Source organism: Gadus macrocephalus, chromosome 8 (genome assembly GCF_031168955.1).
Source record: "Gadus macrocephalus chromosome 8, ASM3116895v1".
NCBI classification, from domain to species: domain Eukaryota; kingdom Metazoa; phylum Chordata; class Actinopteri; order Gadiformes; family Gadidae; genus Gadus; species Gadus macrocephalus.
The window spans coordinates 18,894,022-18,912,896 of NC_082389.1; the positions used below are offsets into that span (position 1 = coordinate 18,894,022).

The 18,875-nt window shown below is 40.1% G+C and overlaps 1 protein-coding gene across 2 annotated transcripts; it reads right to left on the reverse strand.

The window, feature by feature from the left end:
• Positions 1 to 17,484: 17,484 nt before the first annotated feature.
• Positions 17,485 to 18,601, reverse strand: LOC132462324 (uncharacterized). 2 transcript variants are annotated; one of them, XM_060057811.1, is made up of 3 exons: positions 18,492 to 18,601; positions 18,026 to 18,210; positions 17,485 to 17,891 (listed from the first exon to the last, which is right to left on the reverse strand). In XM_060057811.1, exons 1-3 carry the CDS (start codon positions 18,560 to 18,562, stop codon positions 17,674 to 17,676), a joined length of 474 nt encoding a protein of 157 aa, XP_059913794.1. In that variant the 5' UTR covers positions 18,563 to 18,601; the 3' UTR covers positions 17,485 to 17,673. The 2 variants fall into 2 exon arrangements, with proteins under 2 accessions (XP_059913794.1, XP_059913793.1); XM_060057810.1 differs by having other exon boundaries at positions 18,026 to 18,601.
• Positions 18,602 to 18,875: the final 274 nt, after the last annotated feature.

Here is an 18,875-nt window from a genome sequence, read left to right on the forward strand (position 1 = left end):
ACCATTTTGAATTCTCTGATGAAGGTCTGACAGTGTTGTGATCCAACAGTAAACCACAGACAGGCTTTATAATAAGTTGGAGTAGGTGCAGAGCGAAACAATTTAGTTTCAGAGAAATCTGCATAGAACTTGTTCTATATATGATGACACCCAGTGATGTATGAGGCAAGTAGGTGATTTACAAAGCTTCCACACAAGGTTTTCTCTAGAATAAAACCTATGGTCAGTCACTCTAGATAGAATGTGGCATACACTTTACCTTCGAAGGTGGTTTGGACAACGCTCGTCTACATCTCTTGTATAATGGCTGTTGTCTGTTTAGACGGAGAAAACATCTCTCTATGCATTATGTTCTCACATCCCTCTGCTCTGTTATTTTCTGCTGCACAAAGCTGGCCAGCATTGGCAATATACTCTTGGCAATATAATTCTCTTAAGCTCTCTTAATCACAAGCTGTTGAACACCACAGAACTCACAACTTTCCTGTTGAGACATCTACACACACTGTAGTCCGTCATTAGTCTAGTTCGATCATGTTTCGAAGCAGACTTCAACTCTTGTTCTATTCCATGATTTCTGTTATTTTTTGTATTTTTTTTTTGTGAATGCAGTATTAACGACTCTAGTTTGGCCACAAACAATGGAGATGAAGAGCATAAAGTGCATCGGTCTATCAATTATGGCCATTGAAATTAACTGCACATTCATTCATTCAAGTTTTACTACACACTAATGACGGACTACACACACTGTAGTCCGTCATTAGTCTAGTTCGATCATGTTTCGAAGCAGACTTCAACTCTTGTTCTATTCCATGATTTCTGCAATTTTTTGTATTTTGTTTTTGTGAATACAGTATTAACGACTCTAGTTTGGACACAAACAATGGAGATGAAGAGCATAAAGTGCATCGGTCTATCAATTATGGCCATTGAAATTTACCGCACATTCATTCATTCAAGTTTTTCTTTCAGGCATTTGCAAAGCCTATTATGCACTTTTTCAGGATAATGGAAGAACATGAATGTAATTCGATTTCTGAGTGGGAAAGTGCACTGAGAAGACGGCGTTTTATGATTGCATTGCATGCAGTGTGTTTCTCTTTGTGTGTGTGTGTGTGTGTGTGTGTGTGTGTGTGTGTGTGTGTGTGTGTGTGTGTGTGTGTGTGTGTGTGTGTGTGTGTGTGTGTGTGTGTGTGTGTGTGTGTGCGTGTGTGTGTGTGTGTGTGTGTGTGTGTGTGTGTGTGTGTGTGTGTGTACATGTGCTTTGTGTGTGCGCGTCAAGTGCATGTGTGTGAGTGTTTATATCGGATTCCATCAGGTTGAATAGACAAACTCCCTTGAACGTGGCCCAACATCCGTTTTTAATCTACAACATGATCATTGTGTAGAGCCGTGATTCTCCACTGGGGAGTCTTTTAAGCAGGTTGCAGAGCATACGTAAATTCTGAATTATTAGAAAGAATACAATTAATTACCTAATGTTTCAACGTTAATGCATGTTTCAACGGCTCACTTTATCATTGAGTTTAGCCCCGAATCCCGATTGTCTTGGATCATTTAACTTTTGTTCGCTCTTGACACTGCATAAAGTCATAGTTGATTACTGCAATATTGGTAAATCGATTCAATATTTTTCGGTTGTGTCTTAATGACCAATGACACACGTTGGTCCTGAGGATGGACGTGTTGAGGGAGAGGGTCTTCTTATTGTATGTTCCACACATTTCAAAACATTAACCAAGGGATATCTTTATTTTGTCCCGTTAGTTTACGTCAGGTATAACAGAATTTGTGAATTTTTAGTTTTTTACCATAATACACGTACATGAACTTTGATTACATTCTGAAAACGATTATAAAAACAAACAGATGTAATCCTGTTTAATAGTGCAGAAGGCGTGCAGCCTATGCAGTGTCTCTGGTGGGTCTGATCAGGATCTATTAGTTAGAAATATTACCTGCAGCTCCTGAGGTCCTATACTTGGCGCTACTTGCAATATGATGTCCCAGTGTAGGCCTATCCTCTACCATATATATATATATATATGTATATATATATATATATATATATATATATATATATATATATATATATATATATATATATAGATATATAGATATATAGATATATAGATATATATATAGATATATAGATATATATATATAGATATATATATATGATAAAAAAAATCCTTTTATATTTCATTGCCATACAATAAATTGAAATTAAAATGTTGCCATGTGGAATATATTAAGGCTAAACTGGAAGCAATGTTTTTCTAGCTCAAGTTAATCAACCAAATGATGGTTTAACCAAGTTAGCCATTATTTCAAAGAACACAATAAAATACAAAACACTTTCCAACTAACTGAACTCAGAAGTATTTCTGTAACCTCCATTTAACATCTGTAGAACATGTGAAAATGTGTTGGTTGTCCAGTTCCAGCCTACTCTAGTAAATTAGATTGATGAATTATTTTCAGACCAGCCAGGCCAGTAGTAGCTGCCTCCAAATGATCAGACAACTAAAAAGGCCTTTGTAAATGGATCAGATCAAACATCTTGATCTGTCTCTCTTCTGCAAGTCAATAGATAATCCTAAAGTAAAGCATGCAAGTATCTACAAATGTAAATTGTAAAATATTGCAATTGCTGGCAATTAAAGCCTTTGCTATTTGTATAAAATAAGTGTACATTACTGGCTGGACAATTGGGTATAATGTGGTAGGATATTTAGGTATGTTGATGAATGAGGGTAGAGTGAATGGTCGATTACCAAGCTGTTGTTGATTCATGTTTGTGAGAACAACAAGTAATCACTATTACAGAAATAAGCGGTTCTTTTCCATGTGTCTCCACCATAAATGTAGTCCTATACATATTAAATACTTCAATGCCGTGCAGGGGGAACACTTGTGATGATTAATTTCTAGATTGATGAGAACTTCTGGAGAGAGAATGAAGCTACATTGGTCACACTGGTAGAATAAAAATGCAAAACAAAGCACATGCATTACTAGAATGTGAAATCAGCTTAACCTGGAAGGTTTAGCATCTCGTGGGCTAACATTAGCATGAAGTTCTACACAACTAAATCCCTGCTCTAAGGCCTTCAGGATTTACATTTCCAGTAACAGTTTATAATCCCTCATGAATAATCCTGCTGTTAAATAACAAATCAAAACCATCCTATGAGGAAATGGTATCATCTAGAAATGACTATGTAATCCAACAGTCTGGGGGTAATCTGCTGTGTTATTGTGTGTGTGTGTGTGTGTGTGTGTGTGTGTGTGTGTGTGTGTGTGTGTGTGTGTGTGTGTGTGTGTGTGTGTGTGTGTGTGTGTGTGTGTGTGTGTGTGTGTGTGTGTGTGTGTGTGTGTGTGTGTGTGAGCCGAATGTATTTAGAGATGAATAATCATTCCAAAATCAAAAGTTATTCATCCCAAATACTCAATTCATAACGATTGGTAGGTTAGTTGCTACAATTGTTTACAATTTTGAAACAACAATGCCTTGCCATGGCCATGTATAATTTCAAAGCTCCTTATAACAATATTTAATATATAGTGTATTGCTGAGGGGTAACTGTTTACTTCCATCCATGATTTTAATTGTTGGATGTTTAATTAACAGAGGATATAAAGTAAGGATCCTTTAAAATTGCCTATGTTTCTCTCACATGATCTATCTCAGTAATTCATACATTCTTTTCAGCCCATGAGAAAACCAAACACCCGGTTCACACTACAGGGAGAACTTCTAAAAGTCCCCATACTCCCCACCAATTACGCCACAATTTGGATGGGACTTTTGTTTTGGAATTTGAGAGCATTATTTTCAGCATGTCTCAATCTCTTGTTTGCTATAACATTAGCCTTAACCATATGCCTGTAAAAACTCGACTAATATCATAGAAAAAACGATTTTCTACTCAAATGTGTAGGACGTTGCCGCACACTGACAGCTGAAACCACCTCTAGACACTTAGAATTTTAACAACACATTAAACGATGCATGACCAAATGCTGCAGTCACTTAAATGCCTCAAAACCAAGGCAGAGTCTGTTTTTTTCCTTGAGTGCTGTGCATTAGAATGCCCCCCTCCCCCCCCCCCCCCACACCCTTTTAATTAGTCTAAAAAGGGTTCCATTAAAAAGCAGCACTCTGGGTAGAACTCTCGACACCCTAACAGCTCCCTCTCTCTTCAGTTTAAATGTCTTACCGCAATTCAACTCAAGAGCACTGGAGCCCAGAATGCACCAACAGAAGCATTTTAAACGGGAGCCCTCTCCACTAATGAGTTTGCCTTGCTCCCCTGGGAGGGGGGCAGGGGGGACGACGCCATTCAACGCTTTTCATAGGAACACAACTCTTATATACTCAATTTTCATATTTTAGGCCATCAGAAATGTGTCACCAGGGGTGCCTGCGATGAGTTTCCCTGGCTTGCTGATGCACCGTTTTCTTCAGCATGCCTGCACTGAGTCCACCACCCCTCTACCAGCCCTCGTTTCACTTTCTCAGCATCACTCTTTCACTCCCCCCAATTAGCCTGTATCACTCTTCAGTTTCTCAACTTCTCCAAAATGATGTTGAAAAGAGGGAGAAAAGGAGCCCATTACCTCATATCATCTAGAGAGCCGCTCCAGACGGCAGTGTCAATGGGGTTGTGAAGGACCATCAAGATGCCTACTCTCACAGATTTCAATGTTCTATTCTTCGCCTCCTTAGTATTGCTAAGATGCTTTGTGTTCAAAACCCATCCACCACCATTGTCTGGCTGTGAGCGAGTATCTGCTTATGTTCCTGATGGAGTTTAAAGCTGTGAAGGGATGACGTATGTTTTGGTTTTGTGTTTCCGTGCGTTTCTTCTTAATAACAAATAACCCAACAGACAAACCAGAAAAAGAAATGCTCATAATACAGAATGTCTGGAAATGGTATGCTAATTAAACTCAGGCTCCCTTGAATATTGATCATTGTTCCAGTGCTATGGTGAAGAACCAGGGGAATAGCGGCCAGGAATCACCATCCGACACAGCAATTATGAGAACAATTAACACAGGCACAAAAATTAAAAATGAAAGTGAATACTAACTTGCCATTGTTAATGAACGTCAAGTCTTGCTCTCCATCTAAAAACACATTTTGAAGAGTTTGCTGAGGTCCCTTCTCCATGCAGGACCTTTCATCTGCAGCCCCTCATTAATGCTTTGGGGGATATGTTGTGATCAGGGCTCTTCCATTGGGGTATTTTCATTGGTTTCATTGATCATCATCATCATTCATGGCAGATTACTTGATCGAGATGAGAACAGTAAACAAAACAATCAGTGATCAAGACTGTATCAGACTTTGTGAGAAACAGAGACAGAGCTAATATACATAGACTGACATAAATAGCTAGCGACAGTTGAACAGTTCAAGTTCAAGCAGTTCAAGCAGATAAACACAAAGGATCATGACTGGATTTAACATGTTGTGATCGGACAAGTCAAAGCCACATTTCCAATTTAAGTAAATGCTGAATGCAAAACGTTAAGCTGTGTCCAATAGATTATAATAGATTAATATTCATGTGAGGAGTACTGTTATGAGTATAAGAATAACCACAGTCATATATTGATCAGAAGACCTTTTGAAAGTGATTGTGAAGTTGTGTATGTATGCATGTGTGTGTGTGTGTGTGTGTGTGTGTGTGTGTGTGTGTGTGTGTGTGTGTGTGTGTGTGTGTGTGTGTGTGTGTGTGTGTGTGTGTATGGTCTCACACATCTTTGTATAAGGCCACTAAACCGTTTTGAATAGGCTGTTTGGCTGTCAGACACACAGGCACAAACACATGGAGGCAGACACACACACACACAAAGCCAGCACAGACGATAAGGTTTTGAAACCGAAAATTTACCAGCTATCAAAAACACATGAGCCAGCATACAGAGACAGAAAATCATGAAAAGAAACTGAAGACTCAAGGCTCACGGTGAAAGTGCAGTGCAGGCAATAAATGGTTGAAATGTCCCTTGGTTTCTCTGATGGAAACTGCCTGGCATTGCATGCACTTTGAACATCTGCATCTGCAAAGGTTTTAAGCGTGCAGATGAATCAAAAACAGGTGTTATACCAAAGCTTTTCAATCCTCATTGGTAATACCTCTTTTCATGTTTGTTTGAGGCAAAAGTTCCACTTTAGGTGGGCCACATAGAAGTGAAAGGACTTTTATCTTTTACATCGCAAAACCTATTGGAGATATAATGACGAAGGAAATTATAGATGATATAACATTTACAAAGGGTTAGAAAAATAATAATATGATAATTAAATAAAACAGTCATAAATGCATGCATACAGTTTCCTCATTGCACCAAGTGAAAGTGTTTTAATTGCAGACCGATGCTATGGTTTATTAGCCCGACACTGTTTCCTTTAATCAGTTGAATTTATACCTTTTTTAGGTAACACTTTATAATAACTATCAGTTATAACTAGTTAATAGATCATAAGTAAACTGTTAATTAATGAATTATTAATGACTTGTTAAGTGTTTGTTAACAGTGTTTGTTAAGGAGTTATGATGATGCCGTGTAGATAGTTAATAGATCATTAATAAACTGTTAGTTAATGAGTTATAAATTACTTGTTAACTGTATGTTAATGATTTATAACTATACCTTATAAATTAGTAATAGATCATGAACAAGCTATTAGTAAATTAATTACTAATGACTTGTTAAGTATCAGTTAATAGTTTATATATGTTATTGGGATGTTATTCTAAAGTTGCAGTTATTCCTCATTTACTAACAGTTAATAAATGAGGAATAGTTGCAACTTTAGAATAACATCCCAATAACATATACTTAACAAGTCATTAATAACTCATTAATTAACAGTTTACTTATGATCTATTAACTAGTTATAACGGATAGTTATAATAAAGTTTTACCATTTTTTAATTACAAACATTACATTTATACTAAAAGTACCATTAAAATATGAGTCCTGATTTGTTAAGCTGGGAAATATCCCGGCTTCAGTCTAAGTATTTGTCTCCTTCAGAACCCATGTTCAGAGGCTTCAGTTGGTGAACTAGAGGTGTGTGACAGAGGAGTGGGGGAACATATAAGGCTCCTCCATCATGATACTACTGCTGTTCCTACTAGGCCTGCCTCCCCCTTTTTTAAGTGTCCAACTGAATCACTTCTCATGACGTGTGTGTGAGTGAGTGTGTGATGTCGTGTGTGTGTGTGTGCGTACGTTTGTTTGTGTGTGTGCTTGTGCTTATGTGTGTGTGTGCTTTTGTTTGTGTGTGCCATTGGGCCGCAGCTTTTAGCATGTCCATACTCTGACTGTGAGTGTGTGCAGTCGTCAGTGTGAGCTTATCTTGGACACATCAGTCAGGTCATCGGGTGACCGTCCACCACATAATGTCGGAGACAGAATGCCACATTGTTAGAGCGACTCTCAGGGCCAGCGGAGGCAGGGGGCGGGACATCGGTTCAGTTCTGTCCTGCAGCCTCAAGCTAGCAGTGCTACGCCAACACATTTTCAACACGACCCATCCAGTGTGTTCAATCCCACAGTGGGAGTGGATCGGACACAGTATAGAGCATAATAGTATTCATAGGTCTAGAAAATACAAATAGTTAATTTTGTAAACAATATTATTATTATTATAACTTTATTCAAGACACAGGAGGTCCATATAGACAGCACACTACATATACATATATATATACGCATATAAATACACACACACACACACACACACACACACACACACACACACACACACACACACACACACACACACACACACACACACACACACACACACAAAATATGATATGATGATGATGATAATAATATAGTCAATATTATCACTAAGTAATAGCTAATACATTTCTCCACAAAAATACATTTCTGTTCATTATGTGCCCCCCGCTGAGTTGTACACTGTGCAGTAAGTTCAGCAGTGCAGGGTGGCTACTGACACGTTGTACAACACATTATTCCCACCCAACATTTTGACCACCATGGTCGCAGCTTATATAGACGTCCTTCAGCAATCTGATACATTTTCAACCAACTGTTAGAATTACATATGTCTATTTTACATATATTGTTAAACAAATGTCTAACAGGGCAGCTGTCTGGAAGACGTCATGTGTGGACGGAACCATATCTGCAACAGCCATTGGACCGTATGCTGAATCAATATAACTTTTGTTGACAATATAGCCTATGCATTTCAGTTTTACAGAAAATAATAAACGCACCACCAAACATTTAGGCAGGTCAACATAAGATGTCAAATGGACATAATGTTATGACCACACCTATTTCATGCACAATTGGAAAATGTTAAATACAACATAACGTTAGATGTAAATTTATGTGTAAATGTAAATGTAAAAGATTATAATATCCAGATTCAAGCGGTTTTTGATCTTCATAGTTTCTCATCTTTTCTACTACATTTCAACACATCAACGCATCCACTGGGCGCTCTGGTCTTCACCCACCGCTACAGGAGAAGCAGAGGAAATCGTTTCTTTGCTTGAACTGCTGCCCATGTGAGTCCAGAAATGCTTATTTGTAATGTTAATGCGTTGACTCTATATTTAAAGACAATTCTAGTGCATACGTTAAAGCAGTAAAAAAATATAATACATATATAAGTGATTTGTAAGTTCCAAATTTGTTAGCGCCTTATTTTATGCTGTCACATCTTGTTCCCAGTAACTACATAGAGAGATAGAGAGATAGAGAGATAGATAGATAGATAGATAGATAGATAGATAGATAGATAGATAGATAGATAGATAGATAGATAGATAGATAGATAGATAGATAGATAGATAGATAGATAGATAGATAGATAGATAGATAGATAGATAGATAGATAGATAGATAGATAGATAGATAGATAGATAGATAGATAGATAGTTAGATAGATAGATAGATAGATAGATAGATAGATAGATAGATAGATAGATAGATAGATAGATAGATAGATAGATAGATAGATAGATAGATAGATAGATAGATAGATAGATAGATAGATAGATAGATAGATAGATAGATAGATAGATAGATAGATAGATAGATAGATAGATAGATAGATAGATAACAACTTTATTAAATAAGAATTAAGAAGCACTGGCACAAGTTAAAAAGATAACAATGAATCTCAAGTTTGCTATAATGGTTACCAACAATTTTCTGCCATCAATGCAATAAATAATAAATTAATTCATTATAAACCACTGCCCTGTGTTGGGCTGGCCATGATGCTGGCACAAATAATTAAGTCGTTTGTGCTTAATGAGGCAAATCTGTTATAGATTTTGCATCCTCCATATGATTGTTCTCCCTTTATGTGATTATTTCAACCACTGGATCTCCAATTGTAAGACAGCACTCTCTCACCTGTTGATGGTGAGGCTCCGAGGTGCCGCTTTAGAGACCCTTTTCAAGGCTGTTTCCTTCCTCTAGCACGTTGGTCCTCAAAGTGCGGCCCGCGGGCCAATGGCGGCCCGCAGAAACATTCCTGGTGGCCCGCAATGACATACAGATGTAAATATATATATATATTTTTAAACTTATTTTTTTCTTTTTTTAATTATTATATCAATATTAATTTAAACAAAAATAAATAAATAGAAAGAGAAAGGTAGACTCTACCTTTCAATTAAATCCTGTTCCATTTGTTAGTTTTAATCCAACTGTACATTACTTTGGAAGGATGAACCTCAGTTTCGTGATTTAGACCTCACTTGACCTCACTCCCAGAGGTCCACGGTGCAATGTTTTTTTCACCACTGGGATGCTGACGGCGTTTCCCGCCTAATTTTTTTTCCTTTGAGATTGAGTGAAGTAAACTTTAGGCCAATCATTTTTTTGCATGTCAACCAAAAGAAGGGAGATTTTGAGATGGATTCAGTTGATATGCCATAACCACCTCTGTGCCCCAGGGGGACTGAAGCCTTGTCAATCATTACACCTTCATCTGCAGATTCAATGTGTGTAAAAATGTGTTTCATATCATCTTGTTTTGTAAGCTTCTCGGGAATAGCTTGGCCAGTGTGTGTACCGTGGACTGAGATGGGCTAACATGCAGAATAATTGACAACGGGGCAGATAAACAAACCGTCTTTTTGGAGAGGAGCGTAGCCAGGTATCAAGAACGGTGCGATGGTGAGCCGTCAGCAGCTGCATGCTCCGCAAAGCAACCGCTTTGTCACAGCAAGTGCTCTGTTCAACCTCCGCTGTATCTCTCTCCCCTCTCTCTGTCTCTCTCTCTCTCCATCTCCCAGATAGCAGTCTGCTCTCTCTTCCCCAGCTGCAATGCATAGATAAGTCTTACACACCATCATGACAAATGGAGCAGCAAAACAGAGAAGAAACTAGTTTCTAATCAGACACCAAGAGGGGAAAATAAATTCTTGGAGCTGAGTGTGCACACAACATATTTGAGAAGGATCTCTGACATTTCAGATATACGTTTCAGTGAGCAAGTCATTTAAAGTTTTTAGCTTTCATGTTCATGACTTCATTGGAGCTGATTTGTGGATAAAACAGTGCAGGATGGAGGGATGTGGAGAAGATGGGGCACACATGTAAGAAGGCTTCACGACCTCCACCGGTGACTTGTTGACACATCTCTTGTTGGCGTTGAGTTTCCCTGCTAATGTGTCACCTGTGCCCCCTCTCCGATCTCATGCGGCCACCCCACTCGGCAGACGGCAGGTACAAACCATGCTTTCAGGTTTTGTGTACCTTAAGAAACCATATGCCAGCAGAGATGAACAACTCAATAAGACTGATGCTGTTGGGAAGATGTACTCAAATCAATCAATGCATACCATCATCGATAACATTACCAAAACTATTATTTAACATACTTGTCCTGTCATCTTTCCAGTGTGTAGAGCTGCTGTTTTCGTATAAATCCTTCACAATGCTTTCACAATGGTTTCCATTTGCCAACTTAGTATTATTATAACTTATGAATCTTCCTGTATGTAAATTGTAATATTTGGTTGCGTAGTGTTGTACTCATCTCCCTTTCTTTCCCCAAGCCCACCCAGTGGAAGGAACAGCCCTCCAATGAGCCCTGCTCTATTCCTGTGAGACACTCAGTATGTATATATTCAGCGCGGCGGCCCCCTCTGACCATATATCTAGCAGGGCGATGGCGGAATGAATCATATCCACTCAACCTTGCTGGCCCAAGGCTAGAGCATTAGCCACCCCCGCCCTCTTCCCTTCCCCTCCTGCCTTCTGACACTTGGTCCTTTTGAATCTCCCTATTTTTCGTCTGACTCTTCTTCCTTCTCCCCTCGTCCTGGCATTGTGTTGTGCTTCCTCTGGGTTTCTATCCCTCTCGCTCTCTATCCCTCTCTTCCTCGTCCTTAAAATAAATAAATGTGTTTCTGATGTCGGGTGTTCAGCGTGTATGTTCGCTATTAACTATAACTATTAATAATTAAATAAGAATATTTTACTGCTACATTTAGTAAACTTGTCTTTAATGGTAAAGACCAGGTCTCTCTATTCTTCATGTCAGAGGAATTGTGCGTTTGTAACAGTAGGATATTCCCCTGGGAGGACAGGGTTGCTAAAGGACTGATACCACAGCATTACTTGGCTACCAGAAGGTAGAGCTCTACAAGTTGTCCCAGGTTTTCTATTGATGCAGGTTGGATGGGAGGAGAATAAATTGGACACTCCATCTCCCCGACGGCCACTGCCTCACCTAAAATCCATGGAAGCGATGTATAAATGATGGTCAATTAGTCTGTATAGTACGTTGTATATTAAGCTCACAATAGCCTATACTTTCCGTCTCTTTGAATGCAGATGCTGACATCTATCTTTGAAGCACTTAAACCACACAAAGTAAAGACAGATTGGCAGGATTGAGCGGCATATGTAAACCTAAATGATAATACTAATAATAATGATGATGGTGATAATGATGAAACCGACGATAGGGATGACGATAGCATTGGTGTTGATGAAGACGACAAATATGGCAATGACGTTGAGGCTTACGCCGATAACTGTAGTCGTAACACTTCCCAGCCAACCAATCAGCACTCTGTAAAGCGAGTGGGTTGGTCTACAGAGTACTCCATTTGTATCCGTTGAAAGAGGGACTGCTGCATGTTGAGAGGAGAGCTGTGAAGAGCTGGTGAGTTATTGCAGGATATCTTTAAATAAAGAATGACAAAAAAAAAACAGTAACATGAGTGTCTCTTACTGTTAGAATTCACACTTGGAGTGTGTCTTTGTGTCCTTCGACAATTCTTTCATCTTCACTTTCAAAATAAATTAACTCAAGTGTATTGTGTGTGTAAGTATGTGTATGCTTGTGTGTGTGAATGTGTGCGCGTGCATGTGCCATGGATTTAGCTACATTACAAAGTTGTTAAGGGAGGCAGGGGCAAATGCTAAGAAGCTGCCATTGGCTACTTCAGATAATGATTTATTTTCCTGACATAGGTGACCTGTTATTATCTGTTCCTGAATCAAAACACCTCCCTTTTTCCTTTGCATTGCAATTAACTAAATGAAATACAGAATCTAAATGTCATATCGATGGGAAATTCACTATCAAAATAAAAATCGTTTTGTTCTTTGTATCAGGTTGCTCGGTCGGAACTACCTTTATAAGAAAGATTATACCACGGCATTGACAAAGAGTTGCTCCTTAATGGTCCAAAACGTTTCATGGGTGGCCGTTTTCCTTCAGTAACTGAACACCTCTGCCTTTCAACAGTTCCAAATCAATGCGCTATAAATATCAACATTGAACTACTGATGTATTTTTGTGTTTATGCGTGTGGTATCCATTGCTTGGTGGTTACAGTCCTATACCAATTTAAGTGTCCTTTTACAATATTGTACAAGTGCGTGTACAATATGATAATATTAACATAATATTGCTATAATTATTATCTTTTCAATTTCTGCTAAGTCCGTTAGGCTGGATGCCACTAAATACAACTCACTGTACCTGAAGTAATCAAAGACTGCTGTCAAGGAAGTGGATTTTTTGCCGTCTTTCGTATCACATCGCAAGTAGTCCGGTAACTTATCAACCCCAGCATACTCGGTTGCTAAGCGACGTCAACGTCTTTGGCAGACTATTTCTCTGCTGTTCAACACTATGAATGCTGGTCACAAATAAATTGTAAAAAGTAACACCGTGTGAAGTTATTTTTCATTTTGGCAAGTAGCCGTGTAATAAGCGGTCTAATGTATAGTATGTCGCCGGTCATTATAAATAAGCCCCTTCAAATCGAAGCAAGACACCTGCGCTTCGTGTCGGTGTCCGGTTCACCCTGTCGGGGCTTATTTCCCAGATGATGACCGCCGTTCTATACATTATCCCTTACATACTTCATACTTGAAGGTGAAACTAAAGACCATTATTTTCCCTGTCATCCACTGAGGAAACCATTATTTCTCCCAGGTGTCAGGCTCGATGAGACTGCACCTACACTAGCCTACGTCACTATGAGACTGCACCTACACTAGCCTACATCACTATGAGACTGCACCTACACTAGGCTACATCACTATGAGACTGCACCTACACTAGGCTACATCACTAGGAGACTGCACCTACACTAGCCTACATCACTATGAGACTGCACCTACACTAGCCTACATCACTATGAGACTGCACCTACACTAGGCTACATCACTATGAGACTGCACCTACACTAGGCTACATCACTATGAGACTGCACCTACACTAGGCTACATCACTAGGAGACTGCAACTACACTAGGTTCCATCACTATGAGACTGCACCTACACTAGGTTACGTCACTAGGAGACTGCACATACACTAGGCTACGTCACTAGGAGACTGAACCTACACTTGGCTACATCACTAGGAGACTGCACCTTCACTAAGTTACATCACTAGGAGACTGCACATACACTAGGTTACATCACTAGGAGACTGAACCTACACTTGGCTACATCACTAGGAGACTGCACCTTCACTAAGTTACATCACTAGGAGACTGAACCTACACTTGGCTACATCACTAGGAGACTGCACCTACACTAGGTTACATCATTAGGAGACGGCGGATGTTATGAACGTAGGTCTGCCGTGATTCATTACCAAGGTTGAAATTTAACTAATAAATGAAGTGAAATGTAATGGTTTGGAAACATTCTAAATGGTTGCTCACCCTGCTGCCCACAATAGATTTTAATGACATAGATCCCAATTAGTATGATTGTATGACATTTATTTTTACATTTATGAAAAATACTCGTAACATGTTAGACCTACACATCTGCTGTAGTTCCTTCTTAAATCCAAACACGATAAATTAAAAACAGTATCTGGCCACAGATACTGTACAGAACCACAACACAACTCAGTGAACACCTTGAAATGTTAATCTGATTGTTCTTAGTTGTTACGATTTCTTACGTTTCTGCTGTGAGGAATTCTTTTTTTACTTGGTTGCACTGTGCACTTTACCCACATCAATACAGGCAGGGGATGTTTGGGTCCGGGAGTGGCTTCTTGAACCTTTTACAGAGTGCACGTCTGTCTTGTATCTCTGAATTACCAATCATGTTGAACCTTCACCACCCTTCGAGTCAGGCCATGCCCCAAAACAAGGATGCCTGAGGCATCAGAACGATGCTTCATCACTGGTTAGAACGAGAGTGCCTCGCTGTGAAACCTAAGAACGAAGTAGAAGGCTATGCACTCCCATGTCCACATTTAGAAATATTAATCTTTCTTAATGCATTGTATTTGAAAAATAACTATATAAGTCTTTGTAGATAGTCTAGCTTGAAAAGACACCCCCACCTTCTTTCCCTCGGGAGCTCTCTGCAGAAATTATCCATGTTTAAAAAGACTGATTTCTTAAATGTATTAAACTGTAAGTGAATAGCTTGAATTCAAACACTATGACATAAAATGGTTATTACGATGCCAACTTTGTGACGTATCGTGCCATCGTTATAAGATGCCAAGGTGCCTGAATACTGGGGCCCACTAATGAGTGTCAATTCCATTAACTGCATTCTCAACCCCGGGAAGATACTTGGGGCTGTACTGTCAAAGTTAATGGGGAGGGCTGCCAGTAACGTCCAGCTGTAAGTTGCTTAAACATGATAGAAATTATGCCACAGTTGAAAAGGAATATCTTGTTGCCATTTTCAAAAGTAGAATACTATCTGTTTGGTAGAAGGTTTACCCTGGTTACAGACCCTGCTCCCCTTCAGTGGAGGTCCGCTGTATGTAACCCTCTGTGGTAGAGTTACCACAATTCCATGTCAGGGTGGACCAGCTGGGCTGCAAGGCCCAGAGAAATAATGAACCACAATCCCGGTCAGAAGAGTTCCTCTGGGTGGCCCCTCCCTGCACTAGCAGAGAGCTGGGGAGGGGGACACTGGGAGGGTCCCTGAAGTCCCATAGAGGACTTTCCACATCGGAAGAGGATCTACCACCAGGGAAGGCAAAAACTCCAACCTAGAGAACGAGCTGCCCTGTCCCTGGGCTACGACAGAGCTGTAACCACTCTACCGAGGATTCACTGCTGTGCTTGAAGGCTCTCCCCTGCCAGGGAGAGTTTCCCTGCTCCATGGAGTTCTCCCTGTACCCAGAGACGGAAACCCCTCCCACATTGAACCCCAGGGAAAGAAAGTGAAAGCAGTCTGCGGTTTCTTTGCAACCGCTGTATATCGGGAAGATTCAAGGGCTGGAACCTCTGAGTGTTCTAATAGGAGGATGGTGGCTCTCGACGCAATAGCAGATGGGCTAAGGACCCTTCTCTTTGACCCACTGCTTCAAGCTGTGTTACTGACCCTCCCTCACGTCCCACCAGAAGTCAACCTCTGCACCAAGAGGCCCGGTTAGGGAAAAACTTTGGGGGATTTGGCCCCTTCCCTGTTTGCCCCCATGTTAAAATAAACACTATTTTCGTTTCCACTCACGCTTTCACTAGTGTTTTATTTTTTCACCTAACAATATGTGTATGTGTCTGCATGCATGTATTTATTTGTGTGTATTTAAGTGTCAGAGGAAGTCAAAGATTTTTAGATGAAATAATTTTTGTGTGTGTATGTGCGTGAGAGCGAGTATGTATGTGTTTGTGTGTATGTGTGTGTGTGTGCGTCTGCGTGTGCGTGCGTTTGTGTGTGTGTGTGTGTGTGTGTGTGTGTGTGTGTGTGTGTGTGTGTGTGTGTGTGTGTGTGTGTGTGTGTGTGTGTGTGTGTGTGTGTGTGTGTGTGTGTGAGTGCGGTCACCACAGGCAGGGAAAACTATACTGTGGCAGCAATGCTTTTACATTAAACACATTGTTTATAATGTGTTGCATGGAGTTGGTTGATTGGGCTTGTTATTGATTCAGAGGGAGTCAGCCATCTCACTCCACGTCAATGACTATTGACACCGTCCCTTCGACCACATGTTCAATTATCCTATGATCCTGTTTAATCATTGTTTTATTTTTAGCATCAACTTTGGCAAAATGGTTAAGAAATGTCTTATGGTTAAGTCAATTCTTCGCTTTGTGTAGTATTACAATCTGCCATGGCAATTAGAAGTTACTATGGCTTTAAAAGGATCATATGTCTTCAAATCACCCATAAGTATCAAATATCAGTTGTGTAGTTGTATTCCCATTATACCACACCTCAGGGATCTCAGAATCCAACAAACCCTAGCTGCGTTTCCATCTTAAAGCTGATGCGAATCTTTAGAAAGTTCGCAAAAAAGTAATTTGAATAGGGGATTATCATGCTGATACGTAGTACTTCCGCATTCGGTGATCTTGGTGCACTATCACATCCGCTGAATCACTCATCACTCTGGCGAACCGATGGTGGACCGGCAGTTCACTGTCACGACATCCCTGGTAAATGTACCCAAACTCACGTTTTCTGACGTTCACAGACTTACTTGCTGGAACAATATTCAAAACATTTCAATGTAAATGTCTCACGCTGTGGATTTGTTATCCATCCCGATGCTCCTCACCTCTGGGCTAGCCCCGATGCAAGAGTATGTGACCCAAGTGCCGTTCCGTTTTTTGGGCTGGCTGAAGTTAAATGCCCAGACATCTCTAGCATTTCTGAGGCAGGACATGTTAAAATGGTGGTCAGGCAAAACTGAAAAATAATCATAAATACCACTGGCAGGTTCAAGGTCAATTGGCAGTAACTGGATTGAGTTGGTGCGATTTTATAACAGACACTGAGGGAGACTTTACAGTCTAAAGAGTCTGGAGGGATGATGAAATGATAAAAGAGATGAAAAATAAAGTAGACTTGTACTTCTTTGGTACATATATGAATGTGTACCTTTAGCAGAAAGTGAAATGAACTGAATGAATAAAGGAACTGATAGAATAAAAGGATTTAATTCATTCCCTTTTTCTGAGTACATCATTTACTACATTACATATAACATTATTTTGAATACTTTCATGATGGACCGACTGGACTTTAAAATTGATCATAGATGAGACTTCTCATTCAATTATATACATGTCATTCAAAATATACAGTACAATGTTTTCAGTATACAGAATTACAGCCCCGGAAAAAATGAAGGGACCACTCCAAATGTTCTGTGTCTCTCGTTTTAATATTTATCGGTATATGTTTGAGTAGAAACACTATTCAACAGGGATGCAGCCTTTTAAATTAAGTGGTCCCTGGAAGTTGGTCATCACACAGCAGACGGTCCACAGCTGGTTGACTGTCCCAGACAAGGTGAGAGGGACAGTGCGTTCCCAGATGCGGTATTCCTTGCCTCTGCGTATTGCTCTTTCCACAAGGATTCGAAGTCGGGCGATTGCTTGTGTTTTCAGAGCATCCTCTTCGGTGAACTGCCCTGTGGTTAGAGATAAGTTAATTAGTATTAATATTATGAGTGCTTCAGTACATCTTAAACATTTGTCTGCATATCTTAATGGTCACATTTGGGTCACGGTTTTAAATTGAAATGTTCATTCCTTTCATGCCTACCTGTCATCTTGAAGGGTGGTATAATCAGTGTTGCCCCACGGTCAGCTAGCAGCTTCTCAATGGTGAAACCCTTGTCTGCCATGCAGCCATCTCCTGGCTCCAGTAAATCCAGCGGTCCACTTCGTTCAGTCAGCTCTCGGTCAGAGATGGAGCCGGTGAAGAGACTTGACACAAAAGTCACAGCACTACAAGGGGCAATCCCAATCAAGGCCTTAAAGGTTGTTGTGTTCTTGTAGAAAGAGCAAGATGAGAAAACCTCAGATTGGAGAGTGAAGGATGATGGATTCTGGCATCGCACCTCGGTGCAGTCGATGATTACCCGAACATCTAGACTGTACTGCACAAATTTGCTTGGCATGGTGTTCTTGACTTGCTGTTTACTCATCCAGATGGGGATGGAGCCAAGGAGCAGGTGAAGGTAGTTGGCCCACGTTATAACAACACGGGAGACAGTGGACACACTGACCTGAAACATGTCAGCCAGCACCTTCTCTTGCAGGCCTGCAGCAACCCGGCAGCAGAAGAGAAAAAACTCATCGCGTTGGAATGGGAGAAATGGGTTCAAATGTTTGTTTCTTTTTCAACCAATAAACCAACATGGAGGCAAATGGTTGAATAGCCTCCAAGAAGTCACAAAAAACATCTCTTGATGTGAATCTGATGTAAAAAAAAGATGTCCTTGTCTGAGACACAAAATCTGTGAAAAGGCAGCCACTTTCAGCTGTGACAGCTCTCTTGTCAGCTCCTTGACTGTTTCTTCCAATTGCTGTATGCGTGCAGCAGCAGCATCCAGTGCACCTGTATGAGATGAGAAAAAAAATTAAAACATCTGACCCAGATTTTGGCTGTG

Coding starts and splice junctions, on each gene's coding strand:
- LOC132462324 (XM_060057810.1), bottom strand. CDS start 18,500: ATGTTTCAGGTCAGTGTGTCCACTGTCTCCCGTGTTGTTATAACGTGG. Junction 17,892..18,025: donor ACCACCCTTCAAGATGACAG/GTAGGCATGAAA, acceptor CTCTAACCACAG/GGCAGTTCACCGAAGAGGAT.